This window comes from Berghia stephanieae, chromosome 12 (genome assembly GCF_034508935.2).
Source record: "Berghia stephanieae isolate SIO BIC M18660-M18661 chromosome 12, UCSD_Bste_1.3, whole genome shotgun sequence".
NCBI classification, from domain to species: domain Eukaryota; kingdom Metazoa; phylum Mollusca; class Gastropoda; order Nudibranchia; family Aeolidiidae; genus Berghia; species Berghia stephanieae.
The window spans coordinates 43,185,264-43,209,688 of NC_088371.1; the positions used below are offsets into that span (position 1 = coordinate 43,185,264).

General features: G+C 35.6%; 1 protein-coding gene and 2 long non-coding RNA genes across 3 annotated transcripts; 1 reads left to right on the top strand and 2 right to left on the bottom strand.

The window, feature by feature from the left end:
• Positions 1–342: 342 nt before the first annotated feature.
• On the top strand, positions 343–12,346 carry LOC144958028 (uncharacterized). The gene is made up of 2 exons (XR_013642308.1): positions 343–672; positions 10,899–12,346. It is a non-coding gene; the product is annotated as an uncharacterized LOC144958028 (long non-coding RNA).
• LOC144958039 (uncharacterized) lies at positions 2,125–4,321 on the bottom strand. The gene is made up of 3 exons (XR_013642317.1): positions 4,231–4,321; positions 3,339–3,484; positions 2,125–2,753 (listed from the first exon to the last, which is right to left on the bottom strand). It is a non-coding gene; the product is annotated as an uncharacterized LOC144958039 (long non-coding RNA).
• Positions 12,347–12,391: 45 nt separating the features above from the next.
• LOC144958035 (uncharacterized) lies at positions 12,392–22,348 on the bottom strand. The gene is given in 7 exon segments (XM_078889620.1): positions 12,392–15,463; positions 15,597–15,661; positions 15,664–16,062; positions 18,446–18,560; positions 19,013–19,702; positions 21,719–21,902; positions 22,221–22,348. Coding segments are annotated over 5 exon segments (2,307 nt in total). The 5' UTR covers positions 19,670–19,702; positions 21,719–21,902; positions 22,221–22,348; the 3' UTR covers positions 12,392–14,392.
• Positions 22,349–24,425: the final 2,077 nt, after the last annotated feature.

Consider the following 24,425-nt stretch of genomic DNA (forward strand, 5'->3'; position numbering starts at 1 on the left):
GTAGTCAATATATTTAATTATTTACAGCGATGGTTCACCCATGGAGGACACATAGGTACTGCCATACTCTAAATTTATCAAATCCTTTATTTCTTCCATTTTAACTCCAAATATAGATGTCAAATATTCTTAAAAAGCCATTTTATCTAGTTTAATCCAATGTCAATACTATTTTGGTATCGATAAAAAGCATCACGTGACCACGTCGCCATTTTAGCCACGGATTTGGCGAGCACTCCGTCTCACAGGCGAGCCATTGCCAAAGACTGGTGGCGCCATCTGGTGGATCGGGACAAATTGTCTCACTGGCGAGCTATAGCTCGCCTATGAGACAAGCCTCAGATATGTTTCAATGTCTGAAGCAATTTAGTCTGTAATATGGCCCTATAATATATTACGGACTTCTTTCGATTTTTTATTTCGCATTTATTATTTGTTAATTATTATCATACTTCTTATAAACATTTGTTTAATTCACGTTTCTTGTTTTCAACTCACGTAATAATCAGATCCAGGTTTCTTCAGTTTTCTTTGAACGTGGGTGAAGGAGGGAAAATGTAGTTCTGGTATAGTTTTTTTTTAATTTATCTTTAAAAAAAATAAATAAACTCGCGTCATTTGATTGACGGGTGTCAATGTCACAATGACACTTGGGATCGTCCGTTTCGTGAGGTAAGTACGCATTTTAAAACAACTATCTAGTAAAAAGCCCGCAATTTCACGGGGAAAGAACTATTTTCATTCGATATTGTACCCACCATCCTTTAACTTTAAAGGAAATCAAGTTATCTGCTGATTATCTGTCTGTAAAAAATACATTTCTAATTATCAAATCTTTCAGTAGAGTTGTGCGCCGTATAATTTTTTTTATTGACTCAAATGGCACAATGTTTCCATGAGGCTATATTTTTTAAAGAAAGGATATATTTTCTATTAGTTTTAGACGTAAAGGCTTTGCGAACACTGGGCCCTCGGGCCCTACTCCAATTCTACCTAATTCTTTTTTTTTTTTTTGCGCGTCTCGTCCTAAAAATCTGTCAATTTGAGATCAGTAGTAAAATTGCCATTCACAATCGAGAGTTCTATTATCTTTTTTGTAAATCAATAACTCTAGATACGTAATTGTGCGCATTAAAAAAAATAATTGTTTCTATTTCTTTCTGACATGGCGGTTTTTGTGCAAAAAAAATAAAAATCTCAAATTTTTCAAGCAAAAAACAGCAAAATTTGCAAAACATTTGCGATTAATTTTCCTAAAAACCCATCATAATTAGTTCATGAAAGAGAAAGAAGGTATTTGTTTGTTTTTAAAGGTTTCACGGCGCTTGCAACGCGCCAGTAGCAGTAAAAAGGAAGAAAAAGGGATCTAGTAAAAAGTTCTAGAATTACAATTAAATTACCCAAGAAAAAGGAAGACAGTGTACTTATTTTGAGATTATCTAAATGTTTAATCCTGACACAAGCACAGGTTCCCCAGTGATGATAATGACAATTTGTCAAAAAGGAGGAAAATCTACCGGCCCGTCAGTCAAGCCCAAATTTAATGCAAATATAACATAACTATGAAGTCCTAAAGCACTTCTGATCATTCGACACATCCTGACCTTTTGCAAATATAATTTAATGGATTGTCATTTCCAATTAAACATTTTAGAGGCCTATAATGTCGCCCACTATATCAAGAGATTATGATAAACTTTTGGCCAAAAGACCAGGAGGTATTTGTTTTTACATAACAAACCCGGTTAGTATTATTGCAACCTTGTGATGATGCAGCTTATAAATAAGAATCTTTCTTTAATCGATTGCAAAACATATTCCATCAATAAAGCAAATTTAAATTAGCCTTTAAATAGGTACAGAAAACTGATTTTTCAAACCCAACAATGCTCAATTTAGTCACTTTTGCTTAAAAGAGTTTGCAATTCTGAGCATTTTGATACCAATATCATACCTGTATCTCAAATTTTAAGGAAGATATGGCCATTTGAAAATTTGACAATTTCGTCGTTGCGACACCCTGCTTCAGCACCCAACTTCGGGGCTTCGTATAAAAAAAAGTATCGGGCTCACAATGACAAAATTTCAACTGCTTAGAGTCTCATATAAATTAAACAACTCCAATTTTTTTCAGAACTCTAGCTCTTTATTTAATTACATTTTAAGCGCCACGAAAACGCAAAAAATGCATATTTCCCATAAATCGCCAAGGGAGACAAAAAATGTGAAAAATTGTCAATTTCAAAATTTCGCATAAAATCAATGAATAAAGATACAAACATCCAAGTTTCATCAAATCAAAGTATAAATCAAGATCTATAAGGGCAATTCCAATAAATATGAATGACAACTATATAAATTTCCTATATAATGTCTCCAAAGTCACACTATTGAAAAATAATTCACCGACTACGAATTTTTAAAAATTCATAAAAAACATAAGAATTATGGAAAAATCAGTATATTGGACTAATGTTACAAAAATAGAAATAAATGAAGTGGAAATCAACTATTAACAAAAGAAAATTAAAATATAATGGGTCTTCAAACATTCATAAAAATGGCGAAAACAGTTAAGAAAAAATAGTCTTGACAGCAAGTTCTGTCGAGCTGCAGTCAAAATATGAGTAAATCATTCCAAACTCCAGACAATGTTATATCGACAGTCGTTCCAATCGTATTTCATTACATTTTAAGCGTTTTCTGTCAACTTGCGGACACTGCTCCTGTCAATGGAGGGACCACGAGCACAGCTGAAAAATAAAACACAATCAAAAGTCTGATTTGGTATTGATTTACCTGATATATTTATATTTATAAAAATAATATATTTCCTCGCAACACTTACCATTAACATATATATGCTAAGGTATATCAAACTATCTAAACAAATAATCAACTTGGGGAACTACCAGATTTAGTACTGACCTAAAAATAAAAAAAAGTGAATTGTCAAAGTTGATATCTCTACCATCTAATTGTATTTGCGATTCTACTAAGGGTCATCCAGCAGGTCAACTTAGCAGCAGGAGCTCAATGCCACAAATGAAGAATAATTCACCTTCATCAGCAGCAATATCTGCAACGTTATCACCACCACAATTCTCTATTTTGATTGCCATTTCAGCAACAGAGGTATCTCTTGTCACAAACGAGAAGCTCACAAATATTAATAATATAATATGTGCCCAGCATCTTTCGGCACAACCCCCCAATTCTCTCTCTCACTCTCATCAACCCAAAATAAATATTCAAGAAATCACATAAAAAAGAAAGTTTCTAAGGATTTCTTGAGCACAGACAATAATTTGGACCCCCGAAAGCAAAAAGCAAATTACCTTGTCCCAAGAGCATCCAGCTTCTTCCTTTAGATGGTACAGCTGAAGAATCAAATTGTTGTCAACAGCTCAAGGGGGCAAGTTTGGCCTCCTGCCTTTTCCAGATCCAAGGAATCTGTTTCTAAGGGCCTGGCATTGGGCATCGCCTGGAAATTCATGATGATAAAGCAAATATATGAATCCCAAAAAAAAAATAAAAATATATAGTAATAAGAAAACAAAATAATTTTTAAACTGATGAAAAAAGAGCTAAATAATTGTGCAGACAAAATTTTAAGGGGTATTAATAATATTTAAACCTTCAGCAAAACTCTAAATAATTACTAAAATGGGCAGTCTCAAAATGGTAAATGGTAGGGGTGAGAAGGTTGAGAAATCCGTAGCAAACTATTATGTTACAATAAGTAGGATCAAAATATCAAAACGGGGATGTAATAAACCAAAATCAATTTTAAAAGTTTATAGGCCACTGATCTCTTGATTAATAAATTTTAATAAACTGTATTCATCAATATGTTGGTAAACATGGAATAGTCCAAACTGGAATCCGCATTTTGAAATTTGAGGCCGTTGTGAAGAGAAATGTGTGACCGCAACTTAGTTGGATATAGAAAGCACTATACCAGATAGCGATCACAAATGTTTTAAAATCATATTTACAATACCTGCAGTTTATATAAATCATACTGTCAATACCCAAACTTTCTAAATAAAAAATACATCTCACCGCAAAGTTCACGACTCACTTGTCAACAAACCATTGACTTAACCGGTCAACATCGATCTAATTGCTATTACAATTACAAGTACAAAATTGATTAAAAAGTGGTTTGAAACTTATCAGCTACAAATTATATTAAATAATTTACATGTTAAAAACATTTCGACTCACCTATTATAACAGTTCGATCAATTGCGTCTGTATTTTCGACCTGGTCCGTCGAGGCAGCCTCTGGTCGGCACGCCATTTTGCTCTCACTGACTGCAGGGTTGCCAGATTATTTTTCAACAAAATGCCAGGGGAAGACTCAAAAAATGCCAAAACACTCCAAAAAATGCCAAAGTCTGTTGACTCCCACCCCCACTAAGAAAACTACTCACTTTTGATAGACAATTTACTATCATATCCTGGTGGCTTGCGTGTTTTCTTTTCTTTTTCTTTTTTTTTTTTAATTATACTAAATTTCCTGTTGGGGTAATTTTTTACCTACTGACTACTAAGTGAAGTGCTAAACCACTACACCACGGTTGGATTTTAAGAATGAAAAAGAAATACATTAACATGAAAGGTAAATACGTAAACAGTTAAATAATTATTGACAATTAAGAAAACTTACTGTTTCGTGTTTCTTATGATGTTTTTTGTTGAATCTGGTTCAAGTGCAGAGTCCAAAGAAGTTATAGAGAAAAAAATTAGAAACAATATCCATCACAGTTTTAATAGCAAAGTTTTGCGATGTGAAGAGATTTGTTTTTACGCGTTTAGAAATAATTAAGAAAAGGTGTCATTTGAAGTATAATATACAAGAAAAGAAAATGCCAAATGAAAATGCCAAATGCCAAATGATTTTTTCTAATGCCAAACGGTTTTCAAAAATGCCAGATTTTTGGAATCTGGCATTTAAAATGCCAAACTGGCAACCCTGACTGACTGGGCTGTGCAACTAGTGTTTATTTACCAATGTTAAATGCTGGGCGAATGTGGGCGATACTTATAATCGGTACGGCATCTCCATATTTTAAGAGAAAAATGGATGAGCTTTCCAGTGATATAAAAATAGTCTGCTGAAATTTTGTGGAAATGAGTTTAATCTTCCTTTTTTTGAGAAATTTTAAAAATAAAATCGCTTCCCCTAAATAAACCAACAGTTATTTGGTATCGATCGAAACGTCAAGATCTTGTACACATTTTAAACCAATTACTGATCCGATACCACCCATGGCCCGAATTCGCCAAGCTCTTCAAGATGACAGATCGCGAAAAGTTCATTAAATTAATTAAAAATTTTTTTTCCATCAGCGGACGAGCCGATTAGTGACTTGTTTCAAAACCCACTTAAATTATCTTTAAAAAAAGCAGATAAATCATTTAGACACCATTTTAAAGGGATTTGAATAAGCTTTCGATTGATATAAATTTTATCCTTGTCATTTTGATATTTAATGGAATCATAGAATTAAACGAATGAGAATACGTACGAAGCCTGAAAAGTGTCCACCAATGAAAGCATTCAGCGCCATTTTGTTGTTGGCTGAGAATGTAGTAATTACCATTCATTCGGTATCTATGTCAACATAACGACACAAGAAAAACAACAAACAATATCAAAATCCACAATAAAATGTTTCAGAACTGTTGCGTATATTTATGGCACAACGAAGATGTCAAAAAATGAAGTTAGAGAATGTGTGTAATCATGTATTATAATAACCTGTAATGTGTTTTCCAACCACCACATCATCTACTACTACAACCACCACCACAATATCATCACTAACACTACTACTACAACCACCAGCCCCACATCATTATCACTACCACTACTACTACACCACCACCAGCACATCATCATCACTACCACTACTACAATCACCACAACCACATCGTCATCACTACCACTACTACTGCAACCACCACCACCATATCATCATCATTACCACTACTACCACAACCACCACCACCACCACTACTACTACAACCACCACCACATCACTACCTCAACTACTACAACCACCACCACAATAGCATCACTACCACTACTACTACAACCACCACAACCACATCGTCATCACGACCACTACTACTACAACCACCACCATATCATTACCATTACACTACTACTACAACCACCACTACCACCATATCATTACCATTACCACTACTACTACAACCACCACAACCACATCGTCATCACTACCACTACTACTGCAACCACCACTACCACTATATCATCATCACCATTACAACTACTACTACAACCACCACAACCACATCATCATCACTACCACTACAACTACAACCACCACCACATTATCATCACTACCACTACTACTACTGCAACCACCACCACCATATCATCATCATTGAAATATTTTTTTTTTTAATTGAGCTTTATATAGTGCAATATCTACTAAATGTGCTCAAAGCGCTTTACAAGGGGTCCCTGGTCAACATTTAACATGTAGGACGGGACATGACGCCTGTTAGGCGATATTACAATTTTTCGGACAAAGACAACTCTGTTAACGGCCAGGTACTCATTTTACACCTGAGTACGGTGAGAGAATGTGAGTAAAGAGCCTTTTCCAAGTACTCAACTATGCGCCGAGCGCGAGGCTCGAACCCAGGACCTTCCGATCCGGAAGCGAGTGTCATAATACTAGACCACATAGCCGCATCATTACCACTACTACTACAAACACCACCACCACATCATCATCACGACCACTACTACTACAACCACCACCACCACCATATCATTACCATTACCACTACTACTACAACCACCACCACATCATCACCACTACCACTACTACTACAACTACAATCATCACCAACACATCATCATCACTATTACTACTACAACTACAACCACCACCAACACCACATCACCTCACTAACACTCAGTACTACAATCACTACCATTAGGTTTTGGAGCTTTACTTCATTTGAAATAAGGAAACTTCGGAATTGTATTTGGCATTGTGTTTATATATCATAATATAATTCTAATCAGTTATCTATTTAGAACTAGATACTATACAATATATATGCCAAATACCACCCCAATTCCCCTTTCTTGTGTGCGGGAATTCCTCTTTCGGCATTGAAATTGAGTGTGAGAGAGTCATCACTACACACATAAACAACAGAAACAATTTAAAAACAAGACTATGACACGCAACCACTCACACACGAGGCTATACTATTTATCCTTTTCTCTATATAGAATAGGACAAGACAAACAATAGCTTGACTCTCGCTACACTTCGCATTGATGTTTGTCGTCTCACGAGTTCAACTCTCGGTCGACCTGTCAATATTCCTTTTTGCCTCGGACGTAATCATTAATAGAATGTTGTGTGGTTTTGACCGTGAAGAAAACCTTAAGAAGTCACATTTATATCATTTTAGAGAGATCGTTTTGAATAATTTTGAGTTAAACGAGCGAGCAGCAACTTGTTTTCATGAACGGCCGATCAGCGCTTGTTTACTATAGTAACGCGATTCCCAGCCAACAGCAAAATGGCGGATATTTTTCTCATCGAGGCCGCTGGTTGGTTAGCCAATAAGAGCACCGTACGGTTTCCATTGGGTAAATTCCTTGAATGGAATACAACGAAGTAAAATTGATGTAAAACACATCGAAAATTGTCCGCCAGAGCGCATTAGCGGCAGTTTGCCGTACCTACTTTAAACAATCATTTCTTAAACCGATCAGCCTAACTTATTATCTCTCTATTACCAAAAGATAAAGATATCTATAAACATAATATGAAGATAGAAGGGTGGCTAAGAGAGAGAGAGAGAGAGAGAGAGAGAGAGAGAGAGAGAGAGAGAGAGAGAGAGAGAGAGAGAAGAGAGGAGAGAGAGAGAGAGAGAGAGAGAGAATTGATGAAGTGATTTTTATTTTTTTTATTGTTTTATAATTATACACAAGTTGTAATGAATTCTATTACTATTAACAAATTCAGAACAATCAAACAAAAACAAAAACAAAACAAAAATTTAAAAGAAAAAAAAAAGACACGCTTATAAAACATAAAATCGCCAAAGGTACTATCTACCATGCCTAAAAACTACACAAATATTTACATCCATTTGCTCCATCCCCTTCCCTTTCGATCATCTTCTCATCCATGGCCACCATGTGTCTTGTACTACTTTTGCCATTTGGCGCCAGTGTGTCTAGACTAACGTCATAAATAAAGGAGTGCCACCAAAATTCATGCAACTGAGCAGAGGTGTCAAAAAATGATTGAAGGCATATTGTCATGTTTTTTTCCCTTGAACTATCCCTTAGCAGAAAATGTTTGACATGACAAAAACGACGGAAAATCTATGAAAAAATCCTAAAATCCCAGAATTCCGCGGAAGATTATCATCACTGGTCCCCACTATATTTTAAAAAATATTTCTTCGCAATGCAAATCAGCGATTCTTTGCCATTTTTTGCGGCTGCGTTGCGGCCGCAAGCGATGCAAAAAACTGTCATGGCAGTTCTTTACTGTATTAATTATTAGAGACAATGTGGCAACCCAGATCGGACCAGTACCGAGGTAAATAAAAAGGAACTGTGTGTTCAGTCCACCAGTGGACCGACCACCAGAAATAAAAATATTTTAAAAAGGAACTGTGTATTCAGTCCACCAGTGGACCGACCACCAGAAATAAAAATATTTTAAAAAGGAACTGTGTATTCAGTCCACCAGTGGACTGACCACCAGAAACAAAACTATTTTAAAAAGGAATTGTGTATTCAGTCCACCAATGGACAGACCACCAGAAATAAAAATATTTTAAAAAGGAATTGTGTATTCAGTCCACCAATGGACAGACCACCAGAAATAAAAATATTTTAAAAGGGAACTGTGTTTTCAGTCCACCAGTGGACTGACTCTCTGACGCTCCCTCAAACATATTCAAGACCCTATAACTAAAAAGTTTTTCTCTTATCTTTTTTTTTTTTTGGGGGGGGGGGGGGGGGGGGGGGTGGGGTTGTTTCTTTTGTTCGTTTTTCTCCTTACTCATATTGTTACGTATCATTCGTTCTCGTTCTCTCAGATTATTTCGCATTTTATAAATAAGACTTATCCAAATTTAAATATAAATTATAAATTCTTTTCTTCCCGATTAACATTTAGACTTTCCTCTTAGGGGATGAAAGACTCAAGTATGTTTATCATCATCGTGTTATAATATCTGGAACTGACTTGCTGTGGGGGGAACGAGAGAGAGGGAGATGGGGGGGGGGGGGGGGGGGGGAGATAATCCGATATTGGTTTAAATGTTGACTTGGCTGACCGCACGGAATCGGGAGCCCAGTCTGTTATCAAGATAGAAAGCGCAATTTCAATGTTCAATGGTGTGCCATTAACTGTAAAACCAAACATAGATCTGTGATCCAATCCATTTCTTAAAGGTGAAGAAAACCGTGGGAAGTGAGTGACCAATACAACAATGGACAATTTGATTTGAAAAAAAAAAAAAAAGATTGCAAGTCATAAATAAATGTCTGAATAAATGTTTTGTGCACTCTTTATTTTGAAGATTCCAAATTCGATACAGCAAAACGTAATATCCCACCCCCAACAAGGCAAAGTCGTTGCTTCTACATTTGATGTATCAACCAAAAACCAGATCAGGCCTTGTTATGTTGTTTGGTTTTGTTTTTAAGGGTTTTACGGCGCTTGCAACACATTTAGGTTATATCAGCGCCAGTAAAAAGGAAGAAAATGGGGTAGTAAAAAGTTCTAGAATTACAATTAAAGCACCAAGAAAAAGTAAGACATAGGGGAATTGGGAACAAATAGGGATCAGATGTAGATTCCAAGAGCACACCACCCATGTACTTAGTTTGAGATCAGCTATAAGTCTCATCCGGAAACCAGCACAAAATCCAACAAAGAGGAATACACTCAAATGCTTACATTATACATTCAAAATAACAAATATAATAATACATAACAGAGAGATGATTTACAAGGAAAAAAATTGAATCTCCCAAAACAATAACTATGCATTTGACTGTTTCCCTCCCAACTAGGAATCCGGCCAGGACAAAACCAAGTAACCTCATTCCAAGATAAAGACAAATAGCATGTTGGAAAACAAATATATGGGGATACAAGACATGGTAAGTGCCTCCCTGCCCATTATGGGAGGTCAGAAATCCCACCCAGAGGCCTTGTTAATTTGAGGCCTTTTTGAAGCCCCTGTCTCAGCTTACTTCAGTGATTGTCAGAAAAAGCTGAACAATAGAGAACAATTTCATCACAAGCTTATTGCGGAACGCAATTAATTATTAAACTTTCAATTTAGCTGTCAATTTGTTCTTTACAACTCCCATCCATTATTATTATATATTATTATTATTATTATTATTATTATTATTATTATTATTATTATTATTATTATTATTATTATTATTATTATTATTATAATTATTATTATAATTTCATTATAATTATTATTATTATTATTATTATTATTATTATTATTATTATTATTATTATTATTATTATTTATTATTATTATTATCATTATAATTATTATTATTATTATTATTATTATTATTATTATTATTATTATTATTATTATTATTATTATTATTATTATATTATTATTATTATTATTATTATCATTATAATTATTATTATTATTATTATTATTATTATTATTATTATTATTATTATTATTATTTATTATTATTATTATTATTATTATTATTATTATATTATTATTTTTATTATTATTATTATCATTATTCATATTTTTTATCATTATTATTATTTAAAAATAAATAAACCTAGCCCTATCTGTTCTACTCTCAATAAAAGGAGAAGATGGAAATGGTTGGATGGGCATGTCTGTCGCAGACCTGATGAAACACTGATAAGAAAGGCTCTGCGATGGACATCCCAAGGAAAGAGGAAGCGAAGCCGCCCCAAGGAGACTTGGAGATGTACAGTAGAGAGGGACCTAAAACAAAGAGGTCTGTCCTTCGAGATGGCGCCAAGAATAACGGCTGACAGGACCTGGTGGAGATCCCATGCATCGCTTCAAGTGCCAGCAGGCCCGGAGATGATTGACAGTGAGTGAGTGACTATCTGTACTATGACTGCGAATAGGCTGGAGCCAATCCATACTCTGCAAAGCACAGAAAATTGTTTTCAGAAAAAGGGAGTATGGATACCAGCTTTCCGTTTTAAATCCATTTTTAGTTCATTGGACCTTAAAATTGGATTTAACATTTTATTGAAAATCACTCAAATATTTTTTCTACCAATTTAGTAAACAAACAAACATTAATGGCACACATGTTAGGGGAACCAGTGGCTATAAGTAATGCTGGCAGTACAGATAGGGAAAAGTGGTTGTTTCCATTATTCGTAGTTGTATTACATATAGTCACTTCGAATAATTAAATCTGAATTACATGACAATGCAACAACAAAATAGACATAGAAACAAAATGTTAACAAAAGATACAAGCACTTAGCACAGTATCCTCGAACACACGATTTCCTTGAACGTGTAAGTCAAATGTCCCAGATTTTTGTCCTTATTATTCTTTGTTATCATTCCATTCCTTCCTAAAACAAATTTTTCTCTTGAACATGATTTCCTCGCACTAATTTCACCAAGCCAATGAAAAAAATAATTAATCAATTAAAGGTTTTAAAAAAAAAATTATCTATCTACAATGCATGTGTGTGTAAAAGAAACATGCAGACACAAACAGCCACTGACCTGACAAACTCCTCTGCTATTCTAATCACTAAGCCATTTGTTCCAATTTCAATGATGTGCTAGTTGTTGGCTACGGCGGAAAAGGAATGTTGTGATACAGCAATCTCTCCCCTTCCCCACCTCACACACACACACATACCCCTTGTAACATATCAATAAAGTAAATAATAAATGATAATAAACTTCCCTTTATTCATCCTCATGTGGAAATGTGTCTTAGGGTTAATTCAAAGGGAAGACTGGAATAACCGAGGTATCAGCTGCAGCATAGCACTGCAAATTGAGCGAGGGAAGAGATGACTTGTTGACTGCCATATAACTCGGTGGATGTTCAAACTAGGTATCTTTTGGATACAAAGCAAAAACTATACCGCTAAGTCACACTGACCCCTTCACTATCAAACGTCGTAGTCATGGCAATGAACTGTTTCCTCCAACTACGGTTTCGCATGTCCCGAGGAGTTCAAGAAAACCGTGCTAGAGTGTATCATTGATCAGCAACACAGCATATATTCTCCACTTCTGAGAGAAAAAAAAGTAAATTTATAAAAACAATGCAACATCTCTGGAGAGAACAAAATAGATTCAAAAAAATAGTTTATTGAAATTGATACTTCATTTGAATAAGCCCCATGAATAGCAAAAACATTAAAATTTGCTTTTTATTGTTATTTTATCTACTATAATTTTGTAGATAAGCAACCAATTGAACCTAGTTGTGTAACTTAAACAAAGCCACTCCTCTTTGCTTGCACCTCGCACAGAAGACAATTAAGGCTGTGGCAGCGTAGACATGACTTTAAATAGGATTGTGGTCTCTCTGTAACCCTTTCTGGTATGGCCGGCTTGGGGGAACGTGTAAGGTTGTGATGGGCATACGTTTTTATTTGTTTTTAAAGGTTTTATTGCACTTGCAATACATTTAGGTCATTTCAGCATCAGTAAAATAGAAGAAAATGGGATAGTAAAAAAATTCAAGAATTACATCAAATTAAAGCACCTAAGAAAAAGTGAGACAAAGGGGAATGGTTCAAATAGGGAACAGAGGTAGATTCCAAGAGCACATTATCAATGTAACTTTGTTTGAAACAACCTATAAGTCTAAACCAGACACCAGCCAAGAATTCCACTAAGAGGAATACACACAATACATGATATTTAAAACAAAAAAAAAATATTACAGTACCACACAGAGAAAAGATCTACAAATTCAAGGAGAAAATATCATCTCCAAAACTTACAATATAATTTCAATTTAATTGAGCCTTTATATAGTGGAATATCCACTAAACATGCTCAGAGCGCTTAAACAAGGGGTCCCTGGTCAACAGCAATACTTGACATGTAGGACGCCTGTTACTGTTAGGCGACATTACAATTTTTTACGGGCTGAGAAAATGCTCGTAACGGTCAGGTTCTCATTTTACACCCGAGTACGGTGAGAGAATGTGAGTAAAGAGTCTTTTCTAATGACTCAACTATGAGACGTGAGGTTCGAACCCAGGACCTTCCGATCCGAAAGTGAGTGCCATACCACAAGACCACATAGCAGCACTATACATTTGAATGTTTCCCTCTCTGCCAAGGGCCAGGACAAACCAAGTAATTCTATTCCAAGACAAAGACAGAAAGCAACTCAGAAAACAGATATAGGGGTAAAGAGGACAAACCAAGTGACCTCCAGCCCACCACAGATGACGCCCATAGAGCATGGTAAATTCGTGGAAATGTGCAATGTAAATGTTCATATTTATTTAGTAATGTAACACCATCAAGGGTTTTTATGAATGTGAAGGTTCGTGGATCATCGTGGTCTGCAATCATGACACAGTGAGAGGTTTTCGTAGTATGTGTTGGAAATATGCTTATCTGCACGGTCTTTCAAAGTCAACATTTGTGATATGGTTTTCACGTGGATCGAGTATCGTTTAAAATATGATTTCTAAATAAGGTCTTTCCAACAGTCACACATTTATATGGTTTTCCTGTGGTCTGATGTGTCATTGTAAATGTGAATTCACAGTAAATGCCTTTCCACAAGTCACACATTTATATGGATTTTCTTCTGATGAGTTCTGATGTGACATTGTAAATGTGATTACAGTAAGCTTTCACAGTAGTAATATGGCTTAAACTCTTTCCACAGGTCACACATTATATGGCTTAAGTTTTCACAGTCACACTTATGGTAAAGCTTTCACATGGTCACATTATGGCTTAAAAGTCTTTCCAGTCAAATATAGGCTTTAAAAGCTTTCACGGTCACACATATATGGCTTTTCATCCGTATAAGTTCTGATTGTCATAGTAAATATCATGTTTTCGAAATAAATGCATGTCTGTAAATCAGACATTTAAATGGCCTGTCTCCTGGATGACTTCTGATGTAATCTTGTAAATTTGAATTCTGAATAAATGGCTTTCCTAGGGTCACACGCTATTACGGTGTTTCTCACATGAGTTCTGATGTTCTGTTGTAAATTTGTATTCTAGATAAATGTCTTTCCACAGGTCAGACATTTATTTGTTGTTTTTTTTGCATATAAATTATGCGAATGTGATCTTGTTTTGTCAGACATTTCTATGGTTTTTCTCCAGTATGAGTTTTGATGTGATCTTTTAAACATCTATTATGTCTAAATGCCTTTCCACAAGACAAGCATTGAAATGGCTTTTCACCTGTATGAATTCTTATGTGTACCTGTAAACTTTCATTTCGAGTATAAGTCTTTCCACAGATCACACATTTATATGGTTTTTCTCCTGTATGAATTCTAATGTGATATTGTAAAGTTTCATTCCGAGTAAATGCCTTTCCACAACTCTCACATTTATATGGTTTTTCTCCAGAATGGATTTTGAGGTGTTGCTGTAAAATCATGTATCGAGCAAATGCCTTTCCACAAGTCTCACATTTACATGGCTTTTCTCCCGTATGAATTCTGATATGTTCTCGTAAACGTATGATCCGAGTAAATGCCTGTCCACAAGTCTCACATTTATATGGCTTATCCCCCGTATGAATTCTGATGTGTTCATTTAAACGTGCATTTTTACTAAATGTCTTTCCACAAGTCTCACATTTATATGGCTTTTCTCCCGTATGAATTCTGATGTGTTCATGTAAACGTGTATTATGAGCAAATGCCTTTCCACAGGTCACACATTTATATGGTTTTTCTCCTGTATGAGTTCTGATGTGTTGTTTTAAAGTTGTATTCTGAGTAAATGCCTTTCCACAAGTCCCACATATATATGGCTTTTCTCCTGTGTGAATTCTGATATGATCTTGTAAATGTTTATTACGAGGAAATGTCTTTCCACAAGTCTCACATTTATATGGTTTTTCTCCCGTATGAGTTTTGATGTGTTGTTGTAAAATTGTATTCTGATTAAATGCCTTTCCACAAGTCACACATTTATATGGCTTTTCTCCTGTATGAATTCTGATGTGATCTTTTAGATGGCTATACTGATTAAATGCCTTTCCACAAGTCTTACATTTACATGCCTTTTCTCCAGTATGAATTCTAATGTGATCTTTTAAATTGATACGCCGAGTAAATGTCTTTCCACAAGTATTACATTTATATGGCCTTTCTCCTGTATGAATTCTTATGTGTTCATGTAAACCTATACGCTGAATAAATGCCTTTCCACAAGTCCCACATTTATACTTGCGTATGATTGATGTTTTAACATATCGGCAATGCCTTCACAGTTCACATTAAATGGTTTCTGTATGATTTCTGTGTGTTTTGTAAAATTGTATTGTGAGTAAATGCCTTTCCACAGGTTACACATTTATATGGCTTTTCTCCTGTATGAGTTCTGATGTGTTGTTGTAAAATGAGTTATAGCTAAATGCCTTTCCACAAGTCTCACATTTATATATTTTTTCTGCTGCATGAGTTTTAAAATGTTTATGTAAATCTGTTTTCCTGATAAAAGCTTTTCCACAGGTTACACATTTATACGGCCATTTTCCAGAATGGATTCTTGAATGATTCTGCAACTGTAAACCTGTAGAATGTTGAGATTCCTTATCAACTTCTGATTCGTATGATACACCAAAATCAAATCTTTGATCTGGCCTGTTGTGATTTGAAGAAAGATGTTCCAAAGTTGTATCATGAATGTTCTGGAAATCAGTGCCAGGCTCGTGCCATTCCACACAACTGTCTGTAGTTTCATCCACGTCAAGTTCAACAAGAAAGTCTTCATGGAGTCCATAATTCAAAGACTGGTCATCTGTTAAATAGTCAATGTAATGTAATAATGAATTGATACAGCACACAGAATCCACACAGTGCTCTAAGGCACTACACATACACAAGACAACAGGTAATGCAAAATGCAAATACTATTACTTTAAAAATATTTTTTTAAATAATGATGATGATGATGCCGACGACGATGACAATGACGATGATGATAATAATAATAATAATGATGGTAATAATAATAATAACATCAATAATAATAATAACATCAATAATAATAATAACATCAATAATAATAATATATTAGTTAACAAAAAATAGGGTTAGGGATCAACATCCAGTGTAAAATTGTTTTCATCGAGCACAGAATTACTGGCAAATCTAAAAACTATTTTTTACAGACTGATATAAGAGAAACTTGCAAACTTGTTTTTTAAAGAGTAGCCCTTTTCATCTGTAGGACGAATCGCATTACCTGTCATTGCACCATCTTGAGATAAATAGTATTTTACTTTCACTATTCATACTTCAAACTGAGCTGGGCATTATCCAGATTGTTTTCGCTGTGCAAGATTCGATTCTGCATACGTACATTGATTTAGGTATCCCTAAGATAGGTTATATGACACCCCCCCCACCACCACCACCTTCTATCTGTGAGTGAAATAATTTGTTGCGCGCGCATGTGTCTGTGTGTATGTGTTTATGTGTGTGTTTCGTTTGCTTGTGTTTTTGTAAGTGATGACCCAATTAATCATTTCTCTGGGTGGTCGGCTTCATTCCTGAATCACCTGGGTGTTTCCCAATATTTGAGAGTTCCGATGGTCATAGGCTAGACACAGAGTATGATCTCTCTGACTGTCTTTGTTGTGTACCATCTTCCCTTTCAAGACACTAAAATTATCTAACGTCTTGCAAACGCTTTGAAACTTTTTATAAATACCCTTAAATAACTTGTATCCAAACCTTTTGAGTGCATGTTAAATCCTTTACATTACATTTAATTTACCTATTGATGTGGCCGATTGGTTAAAGCGTTGCACCGTGGCCCGGAAGGTCACGCATTCGAGTCCCGCTTCAGGCACTTTCGCTTTTTTTTCCTTGGGTAAGATTATTAACTCCCAATTTGCTCACTTGGACATCATGGGTGATTCCTGTTGACACCAGACATCTTGTTTGATGAATTATCTTTATTCCTTCGTTGAATGCCTAGGCGATGATATCTTATGATGTCATGGCGGAAGGACATAATTTAATTATTTATTTTTTTAAAGTATTGATTGGCACTTGTATTTATTTTCTAAATTATTGATTACTTATTCCATTAGGTAAGTTGCAGTTTTTACAATGTCAACATACTTTTAAAGAAAACAGAAAGTATTTATTTTTTACTCTTTCGTACTACCTCACTCAGGTTTTTGTTATTGTTTTTTGCCATCTGCGTTTATGAGTAATGCTCATTAAACTTATTTAACCTGACTATAAACGTTCATGGATACACACAGTTTTGTGTGTTTGTCCGTTATACTTCCGGATGGCAATGTTATGAGCTTTGTAGCCAAGCGCATACTATCTATACTTTTAACCCCACAATGGCGAGATGGATTGTCTTTTAAATCTGACATGGCGTTTTTTTGCAAAAATAATCCCCAAATTTTGCAAGCTAAAATCAGCAAAATTTGCAAAAAATGTGCAAAAATTTGCGATTAATTTTCCTAAAAACCCATAATTAGTTCATGAAAGAGAAAGAAGGTATTTGTTTGTTTTTAATGATTTCACGGCGCTTGCAATAAATGTAAGGTCATATCAGCGCCAGTAAAAAGGAAGAAAATGGGATCTAGTAAAAAAATCTAGAATTACAATTAAAGTACCCAAGAAAAAGGAAGAACACGCTATCAGTGTTCCCAGATTGTCATTGGCTAGTTATAGATTGGAAGGTATAGGAGAGTTAATAAACTGGAACTATAGACATAAAAAACAAGATGTACATTGTGTATTTTTGTCACTATTGAACGCTGCTTTATAAGGTAATAAAACATTTTGTGTGTGTAAGAGTGGGTCATAATAGAAAGGAAAGATCAATGTATTGTATTGACACAACTTTGGGACTTTGGTGCTAAAGAAACACACCACCTCCCTCCTTCCCGCACCCTTCCTTAAAAAAAAAAAAAACAAAAAGCACCAGAAAACAAAACCAACAAACAAATTCACCCTTTTATTCCGCCTGTCTTAGACCGTCTTCCAAACATCACAGTGAAGTGACCTAGGGCTTAATTGTACTCCGAGGGTAGGGGGGGGGGAGCAGACTAAAATAGTCACATTCCAGTGAATTAGGACAAATTGGGCGGCATTGGAAAGGTCCCATATTTCAAAACTGGACAAATATTTACAGGTGATTATCATTACAATACCGTGAACAGTCTTCAACTCCATAGCCGTGACCTCTGACCCCAAACCACTGGAAGAGACTGGCCCCTCACAAATTGTTTTGCAACTCTGCTCTCCTTTGTTGACATTACGGGACTCCTAAAACAGGAAAGGAATAAAGAGTAAGATGAAAAGACACCACAAAGATTCTGTTTTATGTGGAATTTTGTCATGTCTGCCACTTGTAGTGTTACTCTGTTACCACAGTGTACATCAAACTTTGTCAACAAATGTTCCATTTTTTATCAAACACTAACATTTGTAGACTCCAGTGCTCAACCACTTTTATATACTTACTCATTTGTGATCGTCACCCTCATTGATCTGAAGTTTGTCTTTTTTTTTTGTTTAATTGTTTGTTGTTTTTTATTTATTTTTTAGGGGGCGGGGGGGGGGGGGGGGGTATATCTATTCTATGAATGTAAAGTGCCTAAAGACAATTGAGATCGGGGTAAGGTGCTATGCAGATGTTATTTATTATTTATTTATGATGATGAGGATGATGATGATCATCATCATCATCATCAGTAAAAGAAAGAACATGATCTCACCTGACCTCGTGTCCCCAGTGACGACATCTCAGAAGACATACCTGTTGTTATGGTGTCTTCAAGTTTTATTCTAACACTGTCATCAATGCTCTGTGCATAGACGTCATTCAATTGTGAAAAGGTTTGGAAAGAGTTCTCTGCCTTGCCGTCTTCATCTTCAAGTTTAACACTGACATCAGATAATAGGGTACAAGTGTGGGGAGAGTTCTCTGCCTTGCTGCCTTCGTCTTCAGGTTTAACACGGACATCATTAAATTGGGTACAAGTAAGGGGAGTATATTCTACCTTATTGTCCACAGCTTCAAGTTTAATATTGACAGCACTAAATTTTGAATACGGAAGGGAAAAGCAGTCTGCTTGGATGTCTTCATTTTCAAGTTTAACATCGATTTCCATGGACTGTGGATGAGACTCTGGTTTATTTTCAACTTCTACTGATTTAAGTTTAACACCAACATCAGAAGACTGGCATAAGACTTCTGGTGATATTTTAGTTTTCATAAGATCTTCAAGGGCGTTACTAAATGATGGAACAGAATCCTCAGTCGCGACAACATCATCCGATCCGCCTGTTGAATGTGATGTCTTAGAATGTGTTAAACCTTCTGGTGAAAGCCTATCACGTTTGTCTGGTTGAATTTTACAAGGCTCTTCCATGTTTACTTGTCTTTACAGATGGAAGAAAAGACACTGGAAAAAATTAAACAAAAAAAATTATCAAAAGCGGTATTTATCTTTGTCGAGATAACAACAAATAATAACTGATAACAACAATCAGAAATCTTTATTTATCTTTGTCGAGATAACAACAAATAACAACTGATAACAACAAATAACAACTGATAACAACAAATAACAACTGATAACAACAAATAACAACTGATAACAACAATTACCAACTGATAACAACAAATAACATCTGATAACAACAATTACCAACTGATAACAACAAATAACATCTGATACTTGTTAATTTAAACGAACTGCATGTTGAATGTTTTAAAATGGACCCTCAATATTCTAAAAAAATAATTTTTAAAAATTGAGCTTTTATATCGCGTAATATCCACTAATTGTGCTCAAAGTCCTTTACATGAGGTCCCTGGCCAACAGCAACACTTAACATTTAGATGTGACATGACGCCTGTTAGGTGATATTACACATTTTTTCGACATAGACAACGCTGTTAACCGTCAGGAACTCATTTTCCACCTGAGTACGGTGAGAGAATGTGAGTAAAGACCCTTTTCCAAGGACTTAACTATGCGCCGAGTGAGGCTCGAACCCAAGACCTTCTGATCCGAAAGCGAGTGTCATACCACTAGACCACATAGCCATACTATAATATTGGTTTATCAAAATTCAGTGAACTTTGGCCCAAATGGAATATTACTGTAGGACCAAAAGGAATGCATTCAGTTTGTGTTTGTAAAATAAATCAAAATTCAAAACTAATCATAATAGTAATAGCTGGTACTGGGGATAAATTCCACTCATCTCAATAATTAATTAAAATAGTGTGTAATATTGAAAATCCAGAATGCATGCTTCGTCGTTGTGAACAATGTCCTGGAACAAATAATCTGATGATCTCTTTTCTCAAAATGATCTTGATCTCTGTGATGTGCTTACAGCTTACATACAAACAGTGGTGCTACTTTATTAACACTGGAAGATACTGCTGAAAATATTACTGAAAAAATCTTCAAAAGAATTCATGATCTAAGACCACATCATTTTAATACAAAGTTTCAAGCTGCATAACTAAACCATGTGGAAGACATCCTGAGTGATAATTCTGTAGCCACAGTTCTATTATTAGATTTTGCTTTTTTCATTCAAGATGAGTCCAGGGAGACCACTGGGACAATATGCAATATACACCTCATCCTTTTGTTATCTATTACAACGAGAATGGAAAATTGAATCACATTAGGTTTTGTATCGTTAGTGACTATTTATCATTGCAGCAGTGCACACATTTTTATCAGACTCATAGTGGGGCATCTGAAGTCATCTCTCCCTAGCATAAATAAAGTAATTTACTTCAGTGACGGAGCAGCATCACAATATAAAAACTACAAAAATTTTCAAACCTATGTCATCATCATGAAAATTTTGGATTGTATGCAAAAAGGTACTTTTTTGCAACAAGCCCTGGGGAAATCGCCTTGTGATGGAATTAGTGGAACTGTTAAACAGTTAGCAGCTTGAACAAGTCTACAAGCTCCATATATGACAATCCCCAAAACAATTTTTTGAATGGTTCTCTAGCCACATACATGGCATAAGATTCATTCATTAGACTTCTGAAGAAGAGGAAGCTAATTCCCACTACATGTTTTGAATCAGCACATAGAATTCCTAGAACACAGAATCATCACTGATGTTTTAGACTATAGTCTATTAAAAACTATCTTTTAGTTTTAGTAGAATTTCTGTTGATTATGACACTAACTATTCATTTCTTGATATTATGAGTATCAGTGAGGATGTCAATGTCAGCCAAATTTCTTTTCGAGTAGTGTAAATGTTGCAGCTCGAAGAAATAAATAACAATGTGAAAGTTTTGGAAGCTCCAGACACCTAAACGCCTTCAAGAGGCAATTAACTTTGACAGCCTAGGCCTATGTCTAAACTACAGATTCAGTTTAGTATCAAACAGAGATAATTGCAAAGAATGGATAGAGATAAACCATACTTACCAAAGTTGAAGTTTGTCTGTTATTCTACGACACTGGTCGATTGCGAATTAATGTTGTTGATGCCGGGTTTTTTTCCCCGTTTTTTTTTAACGATAACTACTATGTTACTAGTGTGCATCTTGTGTGAGTGTGTCTATGTCAATATTGTATTGTTATAAATGTGTAACCAAATGACAAATTGCCACTTTTTGGGGGACAATAAAGATATAGATATTATTATTATTAATTTTAATTAATCCTCCAGTTTACCGATCACACTTGAAATACATAAAGAAGTAAAGCAGTAAATTAAATATTTCTACAACAATTCAATAGGCAAATAGGTGGGTACTACGAGAGAGAGAGACCAAAAATGCTGGGTAGTATTGTATTATTATTATAATTCTCGTCACCAATACGAGAGAGAGACCTCAAAAATGAGTGTGATCAGTTAGACTGAAAGATTCCAAGTGATCGGTAAACTTATACGAACTCACAATTCGACCTGCAGAATTACCCATACCCTAGATCAGCAAAGGCACTGAAATTGAAAGCCGAAGTCACTAGACACTCTATACTCTAAAACTTGAGACTTCTTTGTACCACTTCTCCTTCTCTCCATAGAAATCGGAAGTCCAGTATCGTTGGGGTAGACCAAAGTGCTCAAACTACCTGGCTAAGCATCTCAAGTTTTAGCTCAGTCCTAGAAATTAGTACTACTAGAAATAGGAGAGTTAACGTTAGCTCTCTTATTTCTAGGGCTCAGGGTCGACTCGACTAAAAATTTGCCCTAAAATTAATTTTGTTTTATGTTAGGAACTGTGTTTTCCGTCCACGAGTTTTAAGTTTATTATTTTAATTTTGGACACAGTAAGACGTCAAAATGTATGGCTTTGACTTTGTGCATTCCTTGTATGCAACAATATGAGTCCGGAGAAAAAGGAAACAAAAACGAACAAACAAAAAATAAAATAAAAGAGAACAACTTTATAGTTATAGGGTCTTGAAAATGTTTAAGAGAGAGAGAGAGAGAGAGAGAGAGAGAGAGAGAGAGAGAGAGAGAGAGAGAGAGAGAGAGAGAGAGAGAGAGGACTGCTTTGTAACTACTTGTACTCGCACGATTTTTTTTTTTTTGCTCCTATCCTTAATTAAGCTTGGGGAGCGTTCACATAGTATGTCAACAAAAAATTGGCATTTTTAGACCCCCCCCCCCTCCCCCCCATGTCATAAATTGTCATCATTGACTTGACCCCCCCCCCCCCCAATATGATGACATCATCAAAATGGACTATTTTTCGTGAAAGTCATGTGATGGTGGCTATTGAACAGAGGAAAAGAGGTAAAAACAACTGAGTGCCAAAAGGTGTGAAATTTGATATATACCTCTTTGTCTCTGTTCAATACTGGTAGCCAGCATTACACGATGTTAACAAAAAAAAAAAGTCCATTTTGAAGATGTAGACATGTTTAGGGTAGTTCAGTTGTTAGAGCGTGGCTGAAGACCTGACAACTCAAGTTGATTCCCATCGCAGCCACATTTTTTTTTCGGGGGCCCCCTGTCCACCCAGCAGTGAATAGGTGTTGGTGGATCACCTGATCTGGTAAAAAGTAATTTGTGAAGACTGGTGTCCTATCCGAATAATAACATATATGTTACTAATCCGCTTCAACTTTTACAGTGTTTTTCTTGGGTGTGTTTTTATTCTATTTGTATAACCAAATTTTTGATGACATAATCTTGGGTATGAACCCTCCCCCCCCCCCCCCCATGTCAACACTTGTCAACATTTGGCAGACCCCCCCCCCCCCCCCCAAAGTGTTGACATAATATGTGAACGCTCCCTTGGGACACTTTTGGTTTAGGCAAAATCGGCGAGAGCCACAAGGAAGATGATGGGATCTACATTCGGACTTTACTGTTTTTAAAGGATTGATGGCGCTTGTAAAACATTGAGGTCATTTTAGGGCTAGTAGTAGTAGACAGGAAGGAATGGGATACCAGTCGAAAAATTCTAGTTTTACAAGTGATATTAGCACACAGAAAAAAAATAAAAATAAATAAAGCAAAGGGAAATGTTTCAAAAAGGGAACAGACGTAGATTCCAATAGCCGACCATCTGTGCACTTAGTTTGAGGTCACCCAAAAGTCTCATCCAGACACAAGCACAGGATACAACCAAAACAGATAGACTCAAATGCTTACACATCATTTTATAACCAAAAAAAAAAAAAAAGAAGAAATATAAAAACAAAAACAAAAAAACATCACTATATAACAAAAAGACCCTGGCCAGGGCCAGGACAAGACCAAGTAATCTTATTGCAAGACATGAGCAAGTTGGAAAACGTATAGCGGAATTGGATGAGATAAACGGCAAGTGTGTGTGTGTGTGGGTGGGGGGGGGGGGGGGGGGGGTGAGGGTCAATTACCCCCTGGGGACAAGTTTGCCATTTAAAAGGCCTACGAAGAGAGCATAGTCCGAAACAATTTGATTGACATATCATACATTCAAATGATTTCAAATGCAAATTATTATAAAACCTAACATATTTAGAGAACAATAAATGCACCGTTTCTTTCAAGACCCCAGGCCTAGGCTAAACAAAATGGTCCTGTTGAAGAACAGGACAGAAAGAGGTGACAGGAAATCCAAATGTATAGAGGGATTTGTTCAATCAGGATGTTGACCCATGACCATGGCGTACTAAAAGAGTATATAGTAGGGCT